The sequence below is a fragment of the Muscardinus avellanarius genome (genome assembly GCF_963383645.1).
Source record: "Muscardinus avellanarius genome assembly, chromosome: X".
Lineage (NCBI taxonomy): Eukaryota > Metazoa > Chordata > Mammalia > Rodentia > Gliridae > Muscardinus > Muscardinus avellanarius.
The window spans coordinates 116196645-116217811 of record NC_137792.1 but is presented as its reverse complement, the minus strand read 5'-3'; the positions used below and the strand labels follow the sequence as shown (position 1 = coordinate 116217811).

The following is a 21167-nucleotide window of genomic DNA, read 5'->3' as shown; positions in this document are numbered from 1 at the left end:
ACCAGCTGCTGTACAATTCCATTTATATGACATGTCCGGACTAGGTAAATCTATATAAAAAGTAAGTTATGGGTGTACAGGGATGAGAGAGTAGGGTATACTAGGGAGTAAGGACTAATAGTATGAAGTTTATTTGTTGGATGATAAAATATTCTGAATTGTTTTGATGGTCACACAATTTTGAGAATTTGCTACAACTCACTGTCATGTACATTTACTGTGGCACTGGGGATTGAACCCTTGTTTCATCAATATTCTCTGTATTTAGACTTTCACAAGCAAGTCTTTCATAAGTTTCGTTTTAAAATACTCTTTCCCGATACACTCAGATTCCCAGAGAAGTGTTGACTTTAAGAATACAGCCAACAACCAATATGAATTGTATGGTGAAAGTGGTAGTCTTCCCAAAGGTTATATACTCTAAAGAGCAAATCAGCTTTAAAATGTAAAATTAATATATTTGTAGGTCTGATTTACAAATATGCCATATGTGATATAAAAAGTAATACAGATTGTCTTCCTAAGGTATATATTAAATTCTTTATAAAACTCATCTTAATATTCAGAATTTCACTTGCTTTTCTTCTGTCTATCAAACATATTACTCAGCTGCCAAGTGATTTCAATTTGGAAGACTCAATCCAAACTTTTACTTTAAATCTTTTAATTTAAAATTGTATGACAATTTTAGGGAATTAATAAGATATAAATATCCCCCCAATATATCTATTCTGAAATGATATCTGTTTTGACAATGGTAAATCTCTTTATATTTCTTTACATGAAAACAAAATTAAAACTATCCATATAGAATATTGTATTGTGCACATCATTTAATAAGACATAGTAAAATATGCATTGATTTTTTTAGCATTTCTCCAAATCTATTACAAAGCACCTTGTTTTCTAGAGATCTAGACAGCATCTTTGTAAACAAAATAATGGAATAGTTCATTTGACTCGAGAATGTATTCCAAAATTCAAGGCACTAAAGCAAAAACTTAAGAGATTGCATTCAAATTGTTTTCTTTCTGTTATTATCTCATTTCTCATTTCCAACCCTCTAAAATATTACTCAACTAAAATTACTGTTATCGCCGGGCGTGGTGGCGCACACTTGTAATCCCCGCGCTTGGGAGGCGGAGACAGGAGGATCGCACTGGTTCGAAGCCAGCCATGCTGGCTTAAGAGACCCTGTTTCCATAAATAAAAAAGTATAAAATAGTTCTGGGAGTGTAGCCTGTAGGTAGAAGGGCTTCCAGGAACCCCAGTTACACCAAAAAATAATATAAATAAATAAAATAAAATTACTGTTATCTAAAAAGTCCAAGAACACATAAATTATGTTTCTAAAAGTATTGTTTATTTTAAAGCATCACATTTAGTTTGAATCTCAGAAAACAAAGCCATGTCTTCTTTATGTTGATTTTTACAATGAATACAAACTTGCAAACAACAAATACAGTAAAGCAGTTTAAAGTAAAAGGTATTGTTTTTAGGAATAAAGTAGTATAGAACTAAAGTCCAATATGGTTTACCTAGTGGGTAAGTGATCTAGGCCACATTTCTTACTCTTATTTTTAGAAGTCTTCACTATTATTTTAAAAGTTACCCCTTTCATTTGATACTTGTATTTTTTGTAGAGAAGCATAGACAAATTCTCTCTGCTTAGATTAGTACACTTATACAACAGATGCCTAAACTGAAAAAGAGGTTTTATATCAAGAGATAGTGACATTCCTGATCACAAGTTGTATTCAAGGGAATTAAACTGATAAAATTTCTATTACCAAAATCCCAAGCTGATTAAATTGCAGGCAATGTGTGTCAAGATATTTTAATAGTTAACTGAGTATCTGAGCTCTACTCAAGAGGATGCCATTTTATTTATTTTTTATAATTTTATTTATTTATTTTTATTGGTGTATTGTAATCATACATCACATTGGAATACAAGACTTGAGAGGATATACAAGCACACATCATCCAATCAGCCCTCATCCAGCCCCCATCCCATTCCCTCCCCCTCCCTCGATCCCACGCTTGTTTGGTGATTAACTTTGACACATTTGTTTATGTACCTCCTGCATTTTAAAGAGGCTCCATCCTCCCCTATTCCATACCCTCTGATTGGTCACCTTAGTTGCTGAGGATGCCATTTTAAACTTCGATGCCATCCCACTTCCATGACATACACATGCATATTTGACTGACTGAGGTGAGCAACTTCGAGATGTGATTCCATAACTGTGGAGTTCAATGAGGAATTTGTCAGCTCAATGCAGCTAATAAATTTTTGTGGGGAGTCATCTATTTTGATCTTTTAATATGCAATGACGGCTACATTTAGAAGCCAGGAAAACTTGTAGTTCAGGTCATGGAAATGTCTTCTACACAAGAATGGGAATGTTATAATTGCCACCGAAAATTACGATGTTTAACATATCAAAAACACTACCTGCAAGCATTTTAATCACAATAATATCACATTAAAAAGGTACATATTCTTGTTCACTGAAGTTAATGAGGCAATTTAGGGATAAGAGACAGATTCTCTCTCTCTTCTTCCCTTTCTCCTTAAGTTCCTCAATGTTGAGCTGCAGATATACTTAAGCTGCAATAAAAATATCAAAAAGAGTGTCTTCTTTATAAAATGATTGAAGTACATTAATGCCTTGGCAGATAACAATACTATTCTAGGATACTTAAAGTTTTATGTTTATCTTTCACTCTCCTCACCATAATGTTCACATTTTAATTATGTTTTCATTTTGATTGTTTGCATGCAAGAACACCAACTAATCTATTATTTCAACATTAAGCCTATGCCTTTTGAAGCCACAATAATTTTGCTACTTTAGAAAAGCCATGGAGACTCATTATGAGGAAGCTAAGGCAGAATGCTTAAGGTTCACATTTGCTGCTTTGCCTGGGCTTCTGCTTCCTGAAATGAAAAACAAAACAGGTATGTTTAAACATCACAAGACAGAAATCCATGTGTACAGTTGTTACACTATATTAACTCATATTACATAGAATCTTCAAAAGCAGAGCATTACCCCATGTAAAGATTACTTTAAAACCTTAACAAAAACAATGTAAAATAGAAACTGTTAGCTGGAAACATGTAAAAAAGAGATGTTTAATTATTATCAAGGTTTGAAATAATTCCATAAAAGTAAGTGACTTCACGGAATATAATTGATATATTTTTTGTGGTACTGGGGGTAGAACCCAGGGGTTTTCTACCTCTGGGCTACACCACTGACCTATTTTATATTTTATTTGGAAACAGGGTCTCACTAAGTTGCTGAGAGCCTCACTCAATAGCTGAGGCTGGCTTTGAACCTGTGTGATCCTCCTGTCTCAGCCTCCCAAACACTGGGATTACAAGCATGTGCCACCACATCCATCTATAATTAATATTTTATTCAAAAATAGTGAGCTCGTTTTCATTTGGAATGATTTTTTCATAAAATCGACTTGTTACTTAAAGTTTAGTTAGTTGAGTTTTCTTAAGTTATAGTTTAAATTATTTAGAAAGTATACTATTGCCAGGCGTGGTGGCACATGCTTGTAATCCCCGCGGTTGGGAGGCGGAGACAGGAGGATCGCGCAGGTTTGAAGCCAGCTTTAAGAGACCCTGTTTCCAAATTTAAAAAAAGTGTAAAAATAGGTCTGGCAGTGTAGCCCAGAGGTAGAAGGGTTTCCAGGAACCCCAGTACCACCAAAAAAAAAAAAAAAAAAAAAAAGAAAGTGTACTATTCACTCAAATACTGTAGCTGTTTTGTTTAATAACAGTAGGTGAGCACTCTCAGCTACATCTATGTTCTGCTTCCCAATATAATACTTGAACATGAAATAAGGTTTTTTTTTTTGGTGGTGGTGGTACTGGGGGTGGAACCCTGAGGCTTTCTACCTCTGGGCTATACTCCCAGACCTATTTTATTTTTTATTTGGAAACAGGGTCTCACTAAGTAGCTGAGGCTGGCTTCGAACCTGGGCGATCCTCCTGTTTCAGCCTCCCAAGCGCGGGGATTACAAGCGTGCGCCACCATGCCCGGCTGAACATGAAATAAGTTTTAAGGAAATATTGAACTAATGATTGGTGGCAAGAGTGACTTTGGCAAAATAAATATCAGAAATAAGTTGTAGAAATTAAATAAGTCAGACAATAATACTCTGAATACCTGCCACTAATTGGACATATGACAATCTTAGGGGGAGTCAGGAGCAACAAAATATTCTAAAATGAGCTTATGAGACCAGGTACAAAAGAGGAAAAGGCAAAAAGACATGCTGGATTTTCACTAAGAAAATAAAAAGAAAAGGCAAGAATGAAGGAAACAAGGAAGGAAGAGAGGTCACTGTACATTTTTTTGTACTTGGGGTGGAATACATGGAGATTCCATTTCCAACCTATACACCAACTCTTTTTATTTTGAAACAAAATAGATTCTTGCAAAATTACTGAGGCTGTCCTTGAGTCTGCAATTCTCCCGTCTCAGCCTCCCAGGTATTAGAATTATAGGCATGTGCCACCATGCATGGGGCAGTGTAATTTGTTCTTAATACATCTTTAACATATCAGATAAAACGTTATTAATCACTTTCTTAAATGTCTGTGCAAAGGAAGGGAGGAATAAAAGTATGGAGGGAAGAAAAGGAAGAAAAGTCTCTAAGCTCTTTTTAAGTTTCTAATGTTGTATTTGTCTTTCAAAATAAATATATTTATTTTGTACCCACATTATGCACTTCATGAAACAAGCCTACAACAATACCTCACACAGCACAACACAGTTTGTAATAAGACCTCTGAGAGGCCTAAATCATATAGTAGTGGAGCTACTGTAAAATAATGTGAATATGCCGTAATGTGAATCTTTTCTTCCTATGCGCACCAAAACCTCTGAAAAGTACCTAAAGTAACACAAGATCAAGGTTGGCTATTTTGCTAAAATTTCTCATAAATTCTACGGCTGTGAGACTCCTTTACTCCCTTCCTCTCTCCCTCTTCCAAGGGCTATCTACCTTCAAGCTACAAACTAAGACTTTATTTTTTATTTTGAAACACGGTCTCACTAAGGTTTTGTTTCAGTACTAGAGATGAAACCCAAGGGCATTCTACTTCCAGCTACACCCCCAACCCTCTTTTTTATTTTTTATTTTGAGACAAGGTCTCTCTGAGTTGCAAAGGGCCTAAGTAGCTGAGGCTGCCTGTGACCTGTGATCCTCGTCTCAGCCTCCCAAATGCTGGGATTACAATCGTGCGCCACCATGTTTCTGCAGGTTCACTAAGTTTCTGAAGCTGGCCTTGAGCTTGTGATCCTCCTGACTCCACCTCCCAAATATTGGGATCACAGCCCTGTGTCACAGGACTTACATAGGGAGTATAATCAAATGTAGGAAGCCAAAACAGGATGGGGAAAACTACTTTGATTTAATTATATACACAATGTCTGATAGTTTATAACTCTATCAATAAACAAGGAGTATTATCATATAAAAATCTAGCAGGAATAAAATGCACCATAAAGCAGGAAGAAAGAATCATACCTTTGAACCAGGTGGTGCTGTCAGGCCTAAAAAGGCATATACCGCATTGTTTTCTCGGGCTTCAAAGAAGGCATCATAGTCCTTGGTGAAAGGAAGGCAAGAATAATTAGCAATGTTAAAACCAACAAGAGAAAGAAAAGAGATCTATTCATAATGACCTGACTACCTGACAAGATCCACTGCCTCACTGAGGGCAGACAGGATAACTTCCACAGTGCTAGAGTTCTGGAAAGAGTATCAGTAAAGAGATAAGGCATCTAAACCTCATGTTATGTGGGCTAGAAAGTATGCTGTTCTGTGGCCAAAATCTGCAGAATAACTGGTTTATTCCATATCACATAAAACTGACGTCTGCCTGCAGCTTCTTCTTCTACCCAAAAAATCCAACTATTTCCCAATAAGATACTGTTTATTTCTGGTGGGAGACCTTTGTTCCAGTTCCTCATATTTCTCTACCAGTAATAATTTAGATAGCGATTTCCTCAGAGTTTATAGTAGACCACGTATTAACTCTATATGCCCAAGCCCAAAAGAATAGCCTGCCCTCTGTTTGGGGAAAGATAATGAAATGTGCACGAGATATGATCCGAACGACAAAACCATGAAGGGTTTTCAACGTTGGAGATCCAAGAGAAGACTCATATAACTGCATTTAATTAGGCTTCCCACTGTCATCTCTAAACTACCAAGTCTTCTCCAAAAGCAAAAACAAGTAGACCTGCCTTAATTTGAATGAGACTTATTATCAACAGCAAACCTATTTAGAAATATAGCCATTGTCTACGATTGGATTTTCAGGGATACAGAGAGGAGCTTGGCATTTTGCCTGATTTCTTCAAGCTGAAATGTCTCATTATTTGTTGGCTTCTCTAGTGAATTCCTCACCAACAGTTTACCAATTACACAGTTCTTTACAAGCACTTTTTTATTTACTGGGCAACTGCAAAATCTGGAAGTAAAATGTTCAGAACCTTTCAAGCCACTGATGACTTCTCAAAGTTTGGATCTGATCCCATGAAATAGCTGAATAGTCATTTCCCTCATATTCAGAATTCATTTCAGCGTCGTCAAAATTAAAAGAGTGGCTTTGTGAAGGATGGTATTAAGAGAATGAAAAGATGAGTTGCAGGCAGGAAGAAAGTATTTGCAAAGCACATACATAGCAAAGAACTTGCAGTCAGAATATATAAAACTCACAAAACCTAATGGCAATAAAATAAATATCCCAATTAAAAGTGAGGGAATTACCTAAACACGAAATAAAGAAGGCAAATAAGCACACAAATTGGTTTTCAATAGCAATAATGATTACACAGTTACAAATTAAGACTGCTAGGAAATATCAGATTAGTTTTAAAGACTAATAATTGCAACAAGTATGTAGCTCAGTGGCAGAGTGCATACACAAAGCCCTGGGTTTTATTCTGATCACTGCAAAAAATAAAACATTCAAAAACCGATGAACCGGGTATAGTGGTGCATGCTTATAATCCTAGTACTAGAGAGGCTGAGACCAGAGGCTCACGGGTTCGAGGCCAGCCTCATATACTTGGTAAGGCTCTCTGCAACTTAGTGAGACCCTGTTTCAAAATAAAATAAGAAGCCGGGCATAGTGGCACATGCTTGTAATTCCCATGCTTGGGAGGCTGAGACAGGAGGATTGCGCAGGTTTGAAGCCAGCCTCACCTGGCTTGAGACCCTGATTCCAAATAAAATATAAAATAGGTCTGGGAGTGTAGCCCAGAGGTAGAAGGCCCCTGTGTTCCATCCCCAGTACCACACCACAAAAACACAATATATATATATATATATATATATATATATATATATATATATATATTATATATGATATATATATAATATGTATATAACACACACACACACACACACACACACATATCTGACAGTATAGCTCAAAGGTAGAATGTTCCTGGGTTCAATTCCAGTGCCAAAAAACAAAAACAAAAACAAAAACTCAATTGGGTTTTTGGAGCCAGAGAAGATACTGAGTAACAGGAATGTTCACACAGGAGAATATAAAATTGCATAGCCAATCTGTAAGTGTTTTGACAGTTTCTTCAAATTTAAAAGAACAATTACTATATGAGGCAATAATATTTCCTGACATTTACCTTCAACAAATGAAATTTGCTTTGCATACAAACACAGAATGCATATTTTAAAGCAGCTGTAGTCATAATTGTCAAATCATGATCAATATATAGTAGTTAAATGAACCGTGGTAGATCTGTACAATCATATATTACTCGGTAATATGAAGGAACAAATTTTAATTTTCTTTTTGTGGTATCGGGAATTGCAGACGTTGGGGAGCTCTACCTCTAGCCCTTCTTATTTTTTTTTTTTTTTAATATTGAGACATAGTCTTCCTAGGTTGCCCAACCTGGCCTTGAACTTGCAATCCTGCCTCAGCCTCTGAGTTGCTGGAATTACAGGCATATACCACAAAACCCAGCATGAAAGAACAAATGATTCATACATGCAATGACTTTGGATGCGCTCCAGTGCACTAAATTACCTAGAAGAGGCCAGTCTCAAAAGTTAAATACTGTACGAATCCACTTATATGACCTTCTCCAAAACACACAATTAGTGCTTCCCAGGAGGTAGGAGTGGGTAACATTTATAACTACAAAGGGAAAACATGATAATTTTTGAAATACTTCTCTATTTTAATTGAGGTACTGGTTACACAAATCCATGCATGTGTTAAAATTCACAGAAAATCGTTAACCAAAAGAGTCAACTCTAGTGACTGTTAATTTAACCATTAAATTAAAGTGTTGTAAATAGTACTTTTGCATTTTAGGGATTATGTTAAACATAATAAAACTATTTATAAGACAAAATTACCTACTAAGGGAGTATGTGTGTGTGTGTGTGTGTGTGTGTGTGTGTGTGTGTGTGTGTTCTACCAAACTATGATAAGTTAATGTAGAAAAGGAAGAGGCAAAGCTACAGTGCACAAATACAAATTAAATATTAATAAATGAGAGTTAACTTAATTAAGAATGCAACAAAAGACCTGACTAGACATGTCCCAAAAGAAGACATACAAAGCGCTAACAGAACTACAAAAAATGTTTACTATAATTAATCATCGGGGAAATATAAATTAAACTACAATGAGATACCACTTCAAACCTGTGAGAATGAGGTTTGTTATTGTTGTTTTGGTACTAGGAATTGAATCCAGGGACATTCTTCAGCTGAGCTACACTCCCAGGAACTTTTTTTGGAAAAAAGGTTTCTGCTAAATTGCAAAAAAGTCCTGCTTTGCTACAGTTGGCCCTGACTCTGCAATCCTTCCTGTGTTAGCCTACCAAATACTGAGATTATATGAGTTAGCTCCCACATCTTGATAAGAATTAGTTTTTCAAAAAGAGACAGAAGGTAAGAATGTAGAAGAAAGAGAAAACAGGATTGAGGTTCCTAAGAACATTAAAAATGGAACTATCATATAATTCAATAATCCCACTTCTAGGTATATATAAAAAATAAAATCAGTCTATCAAACAGTTATCTGCACTTTCACATTAACTGAGGCTCTATTCACAACAGCCAAGATGTAGAAACAACCTAATTGCCTTTTAATGGATGAGATTCTATTGAAAATGAGATTCTATTTAAAAATATGGGTTGGGAATGTAGCTTAGAGGTAGAATGCCCCTGGATTCAGTCTCCAGTATCCCCCTCCCACACACATTCCTGTCATTTGTGACAACATTGGTGAACTAGGAGGACAGTATGTTAAGTGAAATAAGCCAACTATAGAACACAAAAAACTGTATATTCTCATTCATATGTGGAATCTAAAAAAACAATCTCAGAAGCAGAGAGAATGGTGATACCAGGATATCTTTTACCTTCTACATTTTTAGAGTTCACTTTTTAAAAAGTGAAAATAACTGGATACTGACACTAATTCCATGCTGAGAGGGATGAATGATACGCTATCCAAGGTAAATAATATATAATGTAACTGTACTCAACCACTTGGGAGAAGCCTCAAAATGCTAGTTACAAGAAACTATGAGTTACATAGGAGGAATTTTTACTATCATAAAACAATGAAAACAGCTAGTGTCAGTCTTTACATTCATAGGAAAGTAAGCAGGTCTTCATCTGAACTGAAATCAAATCACACAATGCTGTAGGGGGCTCTAGATGTCTCTATTTCAAGTATGCTATAGTCAAAGTATCATTAGTTGGCTCCAGAGTGTGTGTGTGTGTGTGTGTGTGTGTGTGTGTGTGTGTGTGTGTGTGTGTTTTACTTGGGATTGAAACCAGGGACATTCTACATCTGAGCTACACCCCAGCCCTTTTTATTAATTATTATTATTTTTTTTGGTGGCACTGGGGTTCCTGGAAGCCCTTCTACCTCCGGGCTACACTCCCAGACCTATTTTTACATTTTTATTTGGAAACAGGGTCTCCTAAGCCAGCGCGCATGTCTGGCTTCGAACCTGCGCGATCCTCCTGTCTCTGCCTCCCAAGCGCGGGGATTACAAGCGTGCGCCACCACGCCCGGCCTTTTATTAATTATTTTGAAACAAGATCTCACTAACTTACTGGGTGCTGGCCTTGAACCTGTGATCCTCCTGTTTCAGCCTCACAAGTGTTGGGATTACAGAGAAAGATATGTTTACCATGGTTTGAACATTATATAATATATACATGTGAGAAAACATTATATCATACCCCAGAAATATGTACAAATCTATGTGTCATTTAAAAATGTTTAAATTTTAATCAAGAAAGCAAGACAATATATACTGGCTTAGATTGGAGTGCCTGATCTCTAAGGCCTCTTCCAGCTCCAGAGACTGAATGATTTACAGAAATTTCAAATACATAGGCACTGTAGTTTCATCACCCAAGACAATATCTTAAATACCTTCAACTTATCTGTAGGGTATGTCTTTCCATACTGGATTTGAGTGCAGAGGCAGATCAAATCTCCAGTTTTAAATCTCCTCCATAGAAGCAACAAATTTGCTAACAGAAAAAACACTGTATCCCAATAAACTTTCCCATTTTTGTCATATTTCTCATGTAGATGCTCAAAATTTGCACAGGAAGGACACTACAAAAAGTACCCTTCTCGCTGGGCGTAGTGGAGCACTCTTGGCATTCGGGAGGCTGAGACAGGAGGATGGCAGTTCGTGGACAGCCTCAGCTACTTAGTGAGGTCCTTGCAACTCAGTGAGACCCTGTTTCCAAATAAAGAATTAAAAAATTGGGCTGGGGGTGTGGCTCAGAATTGCCTCTGTGTTCCATCCCCAGCACTGCAAAAAATAAATAAAAAGTACCATTTTAACTCTTATATAAATCTATGAGGTAGAAGATTTGGATCGGTGCCTCTCAAAACAATTGTTCCTTAGTCATACTCTTATCTGAGGACCAAGCATGTAATTATTTCTTTAGTCCAAATTCCTATGGCTCATTTGTTTGCTTTCTGTACTATGATATCACATATATGTGAGCTTTTTAACCACTCTAATTGTTTCAGGTTTGTATGATTCTTCCCACTCCTACTCCCAATCAGCTTCTCAAGAGAAAAATGTGTGTTTTATTTACACCTATACTTGCCATGGACCCTACAATGGCCATGGGCTACAGACATTATTTCAATATTTAGTGAATGAAGAATTAAGGATGACAGCAACAATTCCACGGTTAAAATGATGACTAGATGAGATGGTATACATGAAAATCCCCGTCACAAAGCTTTCATGAAAATCCATTAATGATACCAAGATATAAGTATTACTAGCTTGAAGCAGAAAATAAGATATTCCTGTTAGGAGCAGTGGCACACACCTGTAATCCTAAGACTTTGAAGGCTCAGGTTCGAGACCAGCCTCAATAACTTAGTGAAGCCCTGTTTCAAAATAAAAAGGGCTGAGGATATTAGCTTTTCTCAAATTTTGTTTCTTTTAGTGTGGTATGGTGATTAAAACCAGGGCATTCTACCTATAAGCTACCTTCCCCAGCCCCCTTTTATTTTTGTTTTGAAGAAAGGTCTCTATGAGTTGCTGAGGCTATCCGTGATTCTGCAATCCTCTTAACCTCCCAAGTACTGGGATTGTAGGCATGCACCAACATCCAACCCCAAGATCGACATATATATATTTTTTTAAATAACCAAAGCTGCTGAGTTCTTTTCAGAGGTTCCTCCATGTACACACCAGTAACAATGCATATGCTCTGGTTGGAATTAACACGAAGGAATACAAAGGCAACTTTAGTGAGTACTAGGTTTGTATTTATACATGCATAAGCATTTTTTGTAGATATTTCACCTGTTTGCTTCCTATTAGAGGGCATAATAATCTAGCTGCTTAGGATGAATGCAGACAAGAGATGTTTAGGCAGGAGAAATGACTACATGCATATTTAAAGGTGAGGATAAAAATAATAGGATAGACTTAAGGCAGTGCATTATGATAAAAAAGAATTTAAATAATTTTCTTACCCCACGGTACTGGCTTTCATTGAAAATCTGAGGCGGCAGGGGGTACCCTGTGGCTGGTCGACTATTTTCCGGTACATTTTCTCTCATCCACTTCCGGTTCTCTTCATTGGCTGCAATATCTTTTTCTTCAAATCCTATTTTGTTGGCTTCTAAGAAACCAAGTACATCTTGCTGTTTCTTCTTAATCTAGGACCCAAATGACAAGAAACCAAATTCTGAGCAAATAGCTTTTGTTGTTTTTATTTTAAAAGTTTAATAAAAGTCAGTGTTTATGAGCTAGCAGAACTGAATTAAAACATGGATCAAAATTTATGATTGTTGTCTGGGAATTTTACGCCTGAATTCCCATACATGGCAGTCAGAGACAGGAGGATCACAGGTTCAAGGCCAGCCTCAGCAATTTTAGCAAGACCCTATTTCAAAAAAAAAAAAAAATCAAAGAGCACTGGGAATGCCACTTAGAAGCCAAAAGCCCATGGATTTACTCCCCAGTAAAACACACACACACACACACACACACACACACACACACACACACTAAATTATGGTTTCACAGAAGATATGGGTTTCTCTCTTTATTCATTCTCTTTTTAATGATACCTCACAAATGGGGTTAAGAGCTTTTAGCCCAATGATCCTATTTTTTTTCTTTTTTCCAATGAAAGTCCCCATATCTAGTAATGCTGATACAAGGCTAACTAATGCTTATCAATGACTAAAAGAAGTGCAGTTAATTCAAAAGTTTTCTGATTATTTATAGGCATTCTTTAGTTTCAGCTCTTGTTAAACATCTTTCCAAATGGCCTGAGTTTACTTATCATCTTAATAGGCATCTTATAGTCATCAGAAATGAGACTTTTCTTGAGTATAATACAAGTGTCTGTACTCAAGTAACTGTTTTCTGTTCAGAAAAGAAACCAAATAAGAAGATGCAAGAGCTAAGTTTATTGGTAGACTATGTTTGGAGCACACCTGTACCATTCCTCAGCCCTTACCATGTGCTGCTGAGATATCTTTCATATGTATTTGTGCTACTATAAATTAGATTTAGTCTCCTTATCACACCTAGGAGTCAGATTTAGAAATAATAAAATTAATATGTGATAATTAGGATTCTCCTCTGGGATGCTATTTTTGGGAATTTGAATTCATGCATAGATAACAATTTACACATATTTTAAACCATTCTCTAAATATTTATGAAGTACAGAGAATTCAAGCAAATTTACTTGTGGAATTACATTAAGAAGATACACAGGCCATGCATGGTGGTACATGGCTGTAATTCTAGCACTTAGGAGACTGAGATGGGAGGATTGGAGATCAAGATAAGTCTCAGCAACTTAGCAAGACCCTATTTCAAAATTTAAAAAAAAATAGGGCTGGGGTATAGCTCAGAGGTAAAACACCCATGGGTTCAATCCCCGGTGCCAAAGTAAAAGAAGAAGGAGGAGAAGGAGGTACCAACGACAATAACTACACATGGGACACAAAAAAATTTTTAAAAATGAATAGAAGCAGACCTGCCAATGGGAACCAAAATGCAACGTTAGGAAATTCACACACTATTTCTTACAATTTTACCTCCCATTCCCCCATATACATGCACACAAGCACAGAAATCGTATTTCTGTCCAAACATGAGCAAGCAAAGCCATGGGTTCCATCCTCAGTATCACAAAAACAGTTTAGAAACTGGCCAGCTATGAAAACTGAGTGCACAAAGTGATAACATATTGTGCTAGAACAATGATGGTACAATATTACAAAACACACTTGGTGATGGGCATGGTGGTGCATGCTTGGAATCCCAGGATTTGTGTGGACTGAAACAGGAGGTCGCAGGTTCAAGGACAGCCTCAGCAATGTAATAAGACCCTGTTTCAAAATAAAAAAGAAAAAGGACTAGAGGCAGATCCCCCCACTCAGTCTCCATCAAAAAAGCATCTTAAAAAATGATAGGTGTTAATTTATAGAGAATATCATACCATTTAAAGCTAGTACATATGTTTTATTTTAAGAAATAACATGAAGCTGGATGTGGTGACACATGCTTGTAATCTTAGTACCTAGGAGGCTGAGATAAGAGGATTCCAGGTTCAAGAACAGCCTCAGCAACTCAGGAAGGCTCTGTTTTAAAATAAAAACAAAATGGGAATGGGGGTTTATCTCAGAGGTAGAATACACCTGAATTCAATCCCTAGTACCACGAAAATAATTATAATTAAAACATAAAAAGGGATCAGGGTACAGCTCAGAAGTAAAACACCCTTGATTTCAATCCCCAGTACCACAAACAAACTTGGGAACTTTCTAAATTCCTGTTCATAATTTCTACCACTAAATTTCTTACACAATTGATGTATATATATGCGTAAAATAATTATATGAGTATGTACTGTATCTTTTTTTAAACAAGTAATAATTTAAAACCCAGTCAACTTCCTCATGGAGAAAAATCAGAAATATAGACTCTAGTCGGCTGTTTATTTCAAATGTCACCTATGAAGGGCCAATTTTCTTTTTAGAAAACGAATAGGCCTATATTTGCCTATCCTGTGCCTAATGATTTAACAGTGGGGTGTAAAAGGAATGAACAAATGGCATTTAAAGCTGCCTTTTTCAGTCTTTTAGTAATCCACTTAAAAAATGTACCTAAAAGGAAAAGCAAATCTGAAAGCCTAGTTAGTATGTTTGGCACTAGACCAGTGCAATGCTGTCACTTATGTAGTTCCCTGGTAACCAGAGGGATCCTTATGTGTTTTTAAATGAGTGCCCTGAGTCCTTAAGCCACTGGCTTCTTACTGTTATTCTAAAGGGCACAACCACAGTTAGAAACACTTGTTTTCAGCTTGCACTTTTCAAAAGTGCCTTGGTCACAACCAGCCATGTAAAACCTGTAATTCATATCTCTACCTACAAGTAGCCACCCGGAGTGTTTAAGATGACTCTTCTGAATTTTCCTCTTCTTCTCCCACCTCCACCCCTGACACCCTAGAGATTTCTTGATAGATGTTCCAAGATGTGCCAGCAAGAGAACAAAATATAAAGTTATAAGGTTTGCTATATTTTACTACTATACAATGAAAAATGCTCTATCTACCTCTGAGTTACAACCCAAGCCCTTTTATATTTTGTTTTGAAACAGGGTCTCACTATGTTGCTACAAGTCTCACTCTGTTGCTGAGGCTGGCCTGAAACATATATTTCTTCTGCCTCAACCTCTCAAGTACTGGGATTACAGGTGTGCGCCATCATGCCTGACTCCTGTTTTGTCCCGTGGTGCTGGAGTTAAACCCTGGGGCATTCTACTTCTAAGTTACACTCCTAGCCCTGTTTTGTATTTATTTGGAAAGAGGAAGAGTCTTGCTAAATTCCTCAAAGCCTTCCTGTGTTGCTGAGGCTGGCTTTGAACTTGTGATCCTCCTGTCTCAGCTTCCCAAGTACTGGAATTACAGGTATGTGCCACTGAGCCCAGCCTCTTAGATGCATTTCAACCACAATCATATTTGTAATACCAATTCTAAAGACATGTTAAGCATTAAGTAATTTAAAAAATAGGTTATACTATAAAAAGCAAAGAAAGTAGATATTTCAAAATGGTTGTTCAAAAAGAGCTGTGTCTTAAGGTGATCAGAGTAAAGACAGTATTGTCATGCCCAATGGTTTTTCTTGACGATGACATACCTGTGCTGCATTACCTTCCCTATATAACTGGAACTGTCATCTACACACCCTTTTTCCCAATCAGAATGAAGTTTACTTCACCCTTTTTTCCAATCAGAATGAAGTTTACTTCATGTCTCATTCCTTCAGAGATGGCTTTATGTACCGATCCAGGAGGTTATGAAATGAGGATCATTGAGAGTAACATCTTGCTCAAAAATGAAATTCTTCTCTAGATACTTGCAACCCTACTATTATTGACTCACTTCTTTGGTTTTCACAGAAAGGGGAGAGAGCTGGACATTTGGAGTGGAGGAAGAGACTGTCTGCAGAGAAGCCCATAAATATGACTGTGATATTTCTTTATCTTCTTTAGGATTTTGCCTAGACTTTTCCAACTTAAAGAGAAATCATATGGCTGGGCATAGTGGTGCACACTTGTAATCCCAGCATTCGGGAGGCGGAGACGGGAGGATCACGGTTGACAGACAGCCTCAGCTGCTCAGTGAGACCCTGTTTCAAAATAAAGAATAAAAAATAGGGCTGAGAAGGCCGGGCATGGTGGCACACGCTTGTAATCCCCGCGCTTGGGAGGCAGAAACAGGAGGATCGTGCAGGTTCGAAGCCAGCCGTGTGCGCTGGCTTAGGAGACCCTGTTTCCATATTTTTAAAAAAATATAAAAATAGGTCTGGGAGTGTAGCCTGGAGGTAGAAGGGCTTCCAGGAACCCCAGTACCACCAAAAAAATAGGGCTGAGGGTGTAGCTAGGAGGTGCAATGCCCCTGGGATCTATCCCCAGTACCACATACACACACGCACACACACACACACACACACACACACACACACACACACATAATATATATGGTATATACATATATAGTACAAATATATATCTATATAGTAATAAAAGATAGGTGAATCTCAATCTCTCTCTCCCTCTCTCTCTCTCTCTCTCTCTCTCTCTCTCTCTCTCTCTCTGACTCCTTCCTTCCCTTTTAACTGCCTTCAGCGGGTAGTGTGTAGAGCATGCATGTGCTAAACAAAGCAGTAATTCCTATCCCAGATGAGATGATCAAGACAGCATGAGGAGTCACTATACTACTAAGAATGTCACTTTAAATTTTACAAATTATTTCTAGACTTTTCCAATAGCATTTGACCATGGGTAACTACAGTCATGAGAAATGAAGATGAGGCTAAGGGAGTATTACTGATAAGAACAGTTTTAGTCATTTCAACATGTCAAAGCAGCATCTTTTCAGTTAGCTGCTGAGGCACCTGGATGTACGGGCCATATCTTTTGCTCCAGTTTCTCCACAAAGTGCTTACCAAAGATCTGGACACAAAGCAGATACTCAATATTAATTGATCTCACAACTTTCTTTTAAATTTAGCACCACTGAGGTGATTATTTCATTTTTAATTTGAATAAACTTTAATTTGGGATTAATTTTATATTTACAGAAAAGTTGCAAATATAATGCATAGTCTCCATATACCCCTCACTCAGTTTCCCCTCTTATAGACATCTTATGTCACAGCAGTTACATCACAGTGGTTGTATCTGTCACAACAAGATAGCAATATTGGTACAATACTAGTTAATAAACCTAAGCCTATTCAAAGGTCACCAGTTTTTCCACTCAGTATACTTTTTTTCATTTCCTTTTAGGATGACACATTACTGTTAGTCATCTTGTCCCCTTCATTTCATCTAGTCTGTTTCTCAGACCTTTCTTGTTTCCTATAACCTTGACAGTTTTGAGGAGTACTGGTCCAGTATTTATAATGACTCTCTAGTCAGGTTTGTCTGCTTTACTGATGATTGGACTGGAGTTATAGATCTTGTGGACAAATATAAAGCCTTTCATATCACATCACAGAGCCTATGATGGTAACATGACTTAAGAAAAGTGATATGAAACTTGATTACTTGGTTAAGAGAGTATCTGCCATGTTTCTGTACTATTTCCCCCCTTATACACTGTACATTTGGAAGGAAGGAAGTCCAGACTATACTCAGGCCAAGTGCTCTTTTAAAAACTCCTTCTCACACTGGAAATCTAATAACACTTTTTATTTAGAGTTCCCAGGAAATTTGAGAAAAGTCAGATGGTTATAATCAGAAACCTATTTTGTGTATTCAAAAGTCTTTGAGACTGGAAGGGCTGAATTTCTCATAGTTTAATTTGGAAATATGTCTTAACAATTCCCTAAATTAAACATCTCAAGTATCAAATTAGATTGATGGATTATACAAAATGGATTAAAGAGAATCCCATTTAGGGCAAATGAACTGAATAGACACTTCACTAAAGAAGAGATACAAAGGGCCAATAGATACATGAAAAGATGTTCTACATCACTGGCCATCAGGGAGATGCAAATCAAAACTACACTGAGATTCCATCTAACCACAGAGTGGCAAGCATAAAGAAATAAAAAAAAAAAAACAACAAATGCTGGCCAGGATGTGGGGAAAACGGAACTCTTTTACACTGTTGGTGGGAACTAGTTCAGCCACTATGGAGATCTGTGTGGAGATTCCTAAGAAAGGTGGGAATAGATCCACCATATGATCCAGCTATACCACTCCTGGGTATCTTTCCAAAGGGGTTGAAATCAAAATACTACGTTAGCATATGCATACCCATGTTCATAGCAGCACATTTTGTAATAGCCAAAATATGGAACCAACCCAGATCTCCATCAACAGATGAATGGATAGCAAAATTTTGGGAAATACACACAATGGAATTCTATTCAGCCATAAAGAAGAACAAAATTATATCATTTGCAAGAAGATGGAAAGCCCTGGAGAACGTTATGTTAAATGAGATCAGCCAACCACAGAAGGAGAAGGTACATATGTTTCCTCTAATATGCCCAAACTAGGAAACACAGAAGATACCAGTGGGACTCCCGATAATGGAGGGGAAATATCAGCAAAGTTTGAATGGAAAGATAGGAGAGGAGGAAGGCCGATCTTGATTAATGAGGGTCTACAATCCAAATATGTGTAAAATTATTAATATGACATGGTTACCCTGGACAACCATTGGTGGGAGGGGGGAAGGGAAAACAGGGGCGGGGGGGAGAGGGCACCAAATATAGTTTAAATGTATACCATTTATGTGCAATAAAATTTGTTTAAAAAATAAAAAATAAAGTAAGGCAAATAAAAAGAGAATCCTATTTATTACAGGAGTTCAGTTATGGTTTACCCAAACCTTTTTCAATGTCCCTGCTCTTCGTTTACTGAAGATTTGAATACAGCTATATAGTGTTAATAATTACTGTCACACACACATACTTGTCCATCCCCATATTCTCTAAAATAACACTTATAAATCCTAGAACAAAGCTGATTGAAAGCTTGAGCTTTCAGACACTTCCAGAGCTCTAGCGTCTCTAAATTCAAGCATATTCCTTGACAGAGAGACAGCAGGGGCTCTACCCAAAACACAAAATGATTGCAGCTCAAAGTTGTACAAGATTTAGGGCTTTGGGTCTCACAGAAGCTACAGCCTCACCCAAATAAAAAAAGAGATTTTGAAGTATCAAGAAGTGCTTAGTAATTTTTTTCCAAATCCATGGTACTCTCAAGTTGCAACTATGTTCTGAAAATACTGGGAGACAGCAGCACGAGGTGAGGTGGCGCACGCTTGTAATCCCTGCGCTTCGGAGGCAGAGACAGGAGGATTGTGCAGGTTCGAAGCCAGCTGCGCGCGTTGGCTTAGGAGACCCTGTTTCCAAATAAAAATAAAAAGTATAAAATAGGTCTGGGAGTGTAGCCCGGAGGTAGAAGGGTTTCCAGGAACCCAAGTACCACCAAATAATAATAATAATAATAATAATAATAATAATAATAATAAAATAAATAATATACTGGGAGACAGATACCATCCTCTCTCTCTCTCTCTCTCTCTCTCTCTCTCTCTCTCTCTCTCTCTCTCTCTCTCTCTCTCTCTCTCTCTCTCTCTCTCTCTCTCTCTCTCTCTCTCTCTCCCATATTGAGGATGGAACCCAGGGGCATTCTACCTCCACCTCTAGCCCTATTTTTTATTATTTATTTTGAAACAGGGTCTCACTGAGTTGCAAAGGGCCTCACTAAGTAGCTGAGGCTGGCCACGAACCACGATCCTCCCATCTCAGCATATACCGTCTTCTTACCTTTCAGGTCAATAACAGCTACCATTTGTACAGTCGCAACAGTACGTGCTTTACATATATTATTTCAAGTAATACTTAAAATAGACCTGTTAAGCTAGATAATATCAATCCCATTTTACGTACCAGAATGCTGACACTCAAAAGATTATGGAAATTTACCCAGTCACAAAACTAGTGTGTAGCAGGTCTGAAATTCCAATTAAGATGTGTCTAACTCCAAATCTTAAATTTGTTCCACTATAGTTCCCAAACTATCCTCGTTATATTCCGTATAAACTTTTTTCTTAAGATAAAAAGCTGATCATCTCTTTACAAACAATAATTTTTGTGGGTATGATGGCATACATCTATAGTCCCAGCTATTGAGGAGACTGAAGGAGGATGGTTAATTGAGACCAGCCTGGGAAACATTGTGAAACGCGATACTAAAAAGTAATATCACTTTACGCCTGCAATCCCAGTATTTGCGAAGCCTAGGCAGGGGAATCACAGATTGGAGGCCAGACTCAGCAATACAGAGAGGCCCTCAGAAACTTAAGAGAATCTGAGAATCCCTATTTCAAAATGAAAAATAGAGCCGGGAGTGGTGGCGCACGCTTGTAATCCCAGAGATTGGGAGGCTGAGACAGGAGGATCGCACAGGTTTGAAGTCAGCCCCAGCAACTTAGTGAGACCCTGTTTCCAAATAAAATATAATTTTCTGGAGTATAACCCAGAGATAGAAAAGCTCCTGGGTTCCACCTCCAGTCCACCAAAAAAAGAAAAAATAAATAAATAAAAATAAAATAGGACAAGGTCTGGGAGTATAGCCCAGAGGTAGAAAAGCTCCTGGGTTCCACCCCCAGTACCACCAAAAAAAGAAAAAACATAAAATAAATAAAAATAAAATAGGACAAGGGGTGCAGCTCTGAGGTAGAATGCCCCAGGGTTCAATTTGTTATCAAAAAATCAATAATTTATATGAAATACATAGACATTACCCAAAAAGTTATCTCCATTTGAAACACTTTTGATGTATTTGGACCAATAAGAAGAATAGAAGAGATAAATTGCCAAGTGTTTCCACAACATTTTAAGTGTTTTGTGAATACAAGTGGCTACAGGAAATGATTGCTACCAGGACAGTAGGAAAACAGGTGCTTTGGGCTGTCCTGGAAGCTTGGGGAGTGCCCTCAAAGAAAATGCCTTCCTTGAAGTAAATCATACTGTTCCAAGCAAGTCCCACAGCTAAATAGCCACGCCAAGTGCTGGTATAACATAGGCAGATCTT

The 21167-nt window shown here is 37.4% G+C and overlaps 1 protein-coding gene across 1 annotated transcript in view; it reads right to left on the bottom strand.

Annotated features, from left to right (window-relative positions):
* Window positions 1–2911: 2911 nt before the first annotated feature.
* Window positions 2912–21167, bottom strand: part of SH3BGRL (SH3 domain binding glutamate rich protein like) — a gene marked incomplete at both ends in the record, with an annotated part of 75719 nt that continues 57463 nt past the window's right edge. The window contains 3 exons of the mRNA XM_080719017.1: window positions 2912–2944; window positions 5557–5637; window positions 12056–12241. Coding sequence (XP_080575143.1) covers window positions 2912–2944; window positions 5557–5637; window positions 12056–12241 — 300 coding nt within the window. The remainder of the gene's footprint in view (window positions 2945–5556; window positions 5638–12055; window positions 12242–21167) is intronic.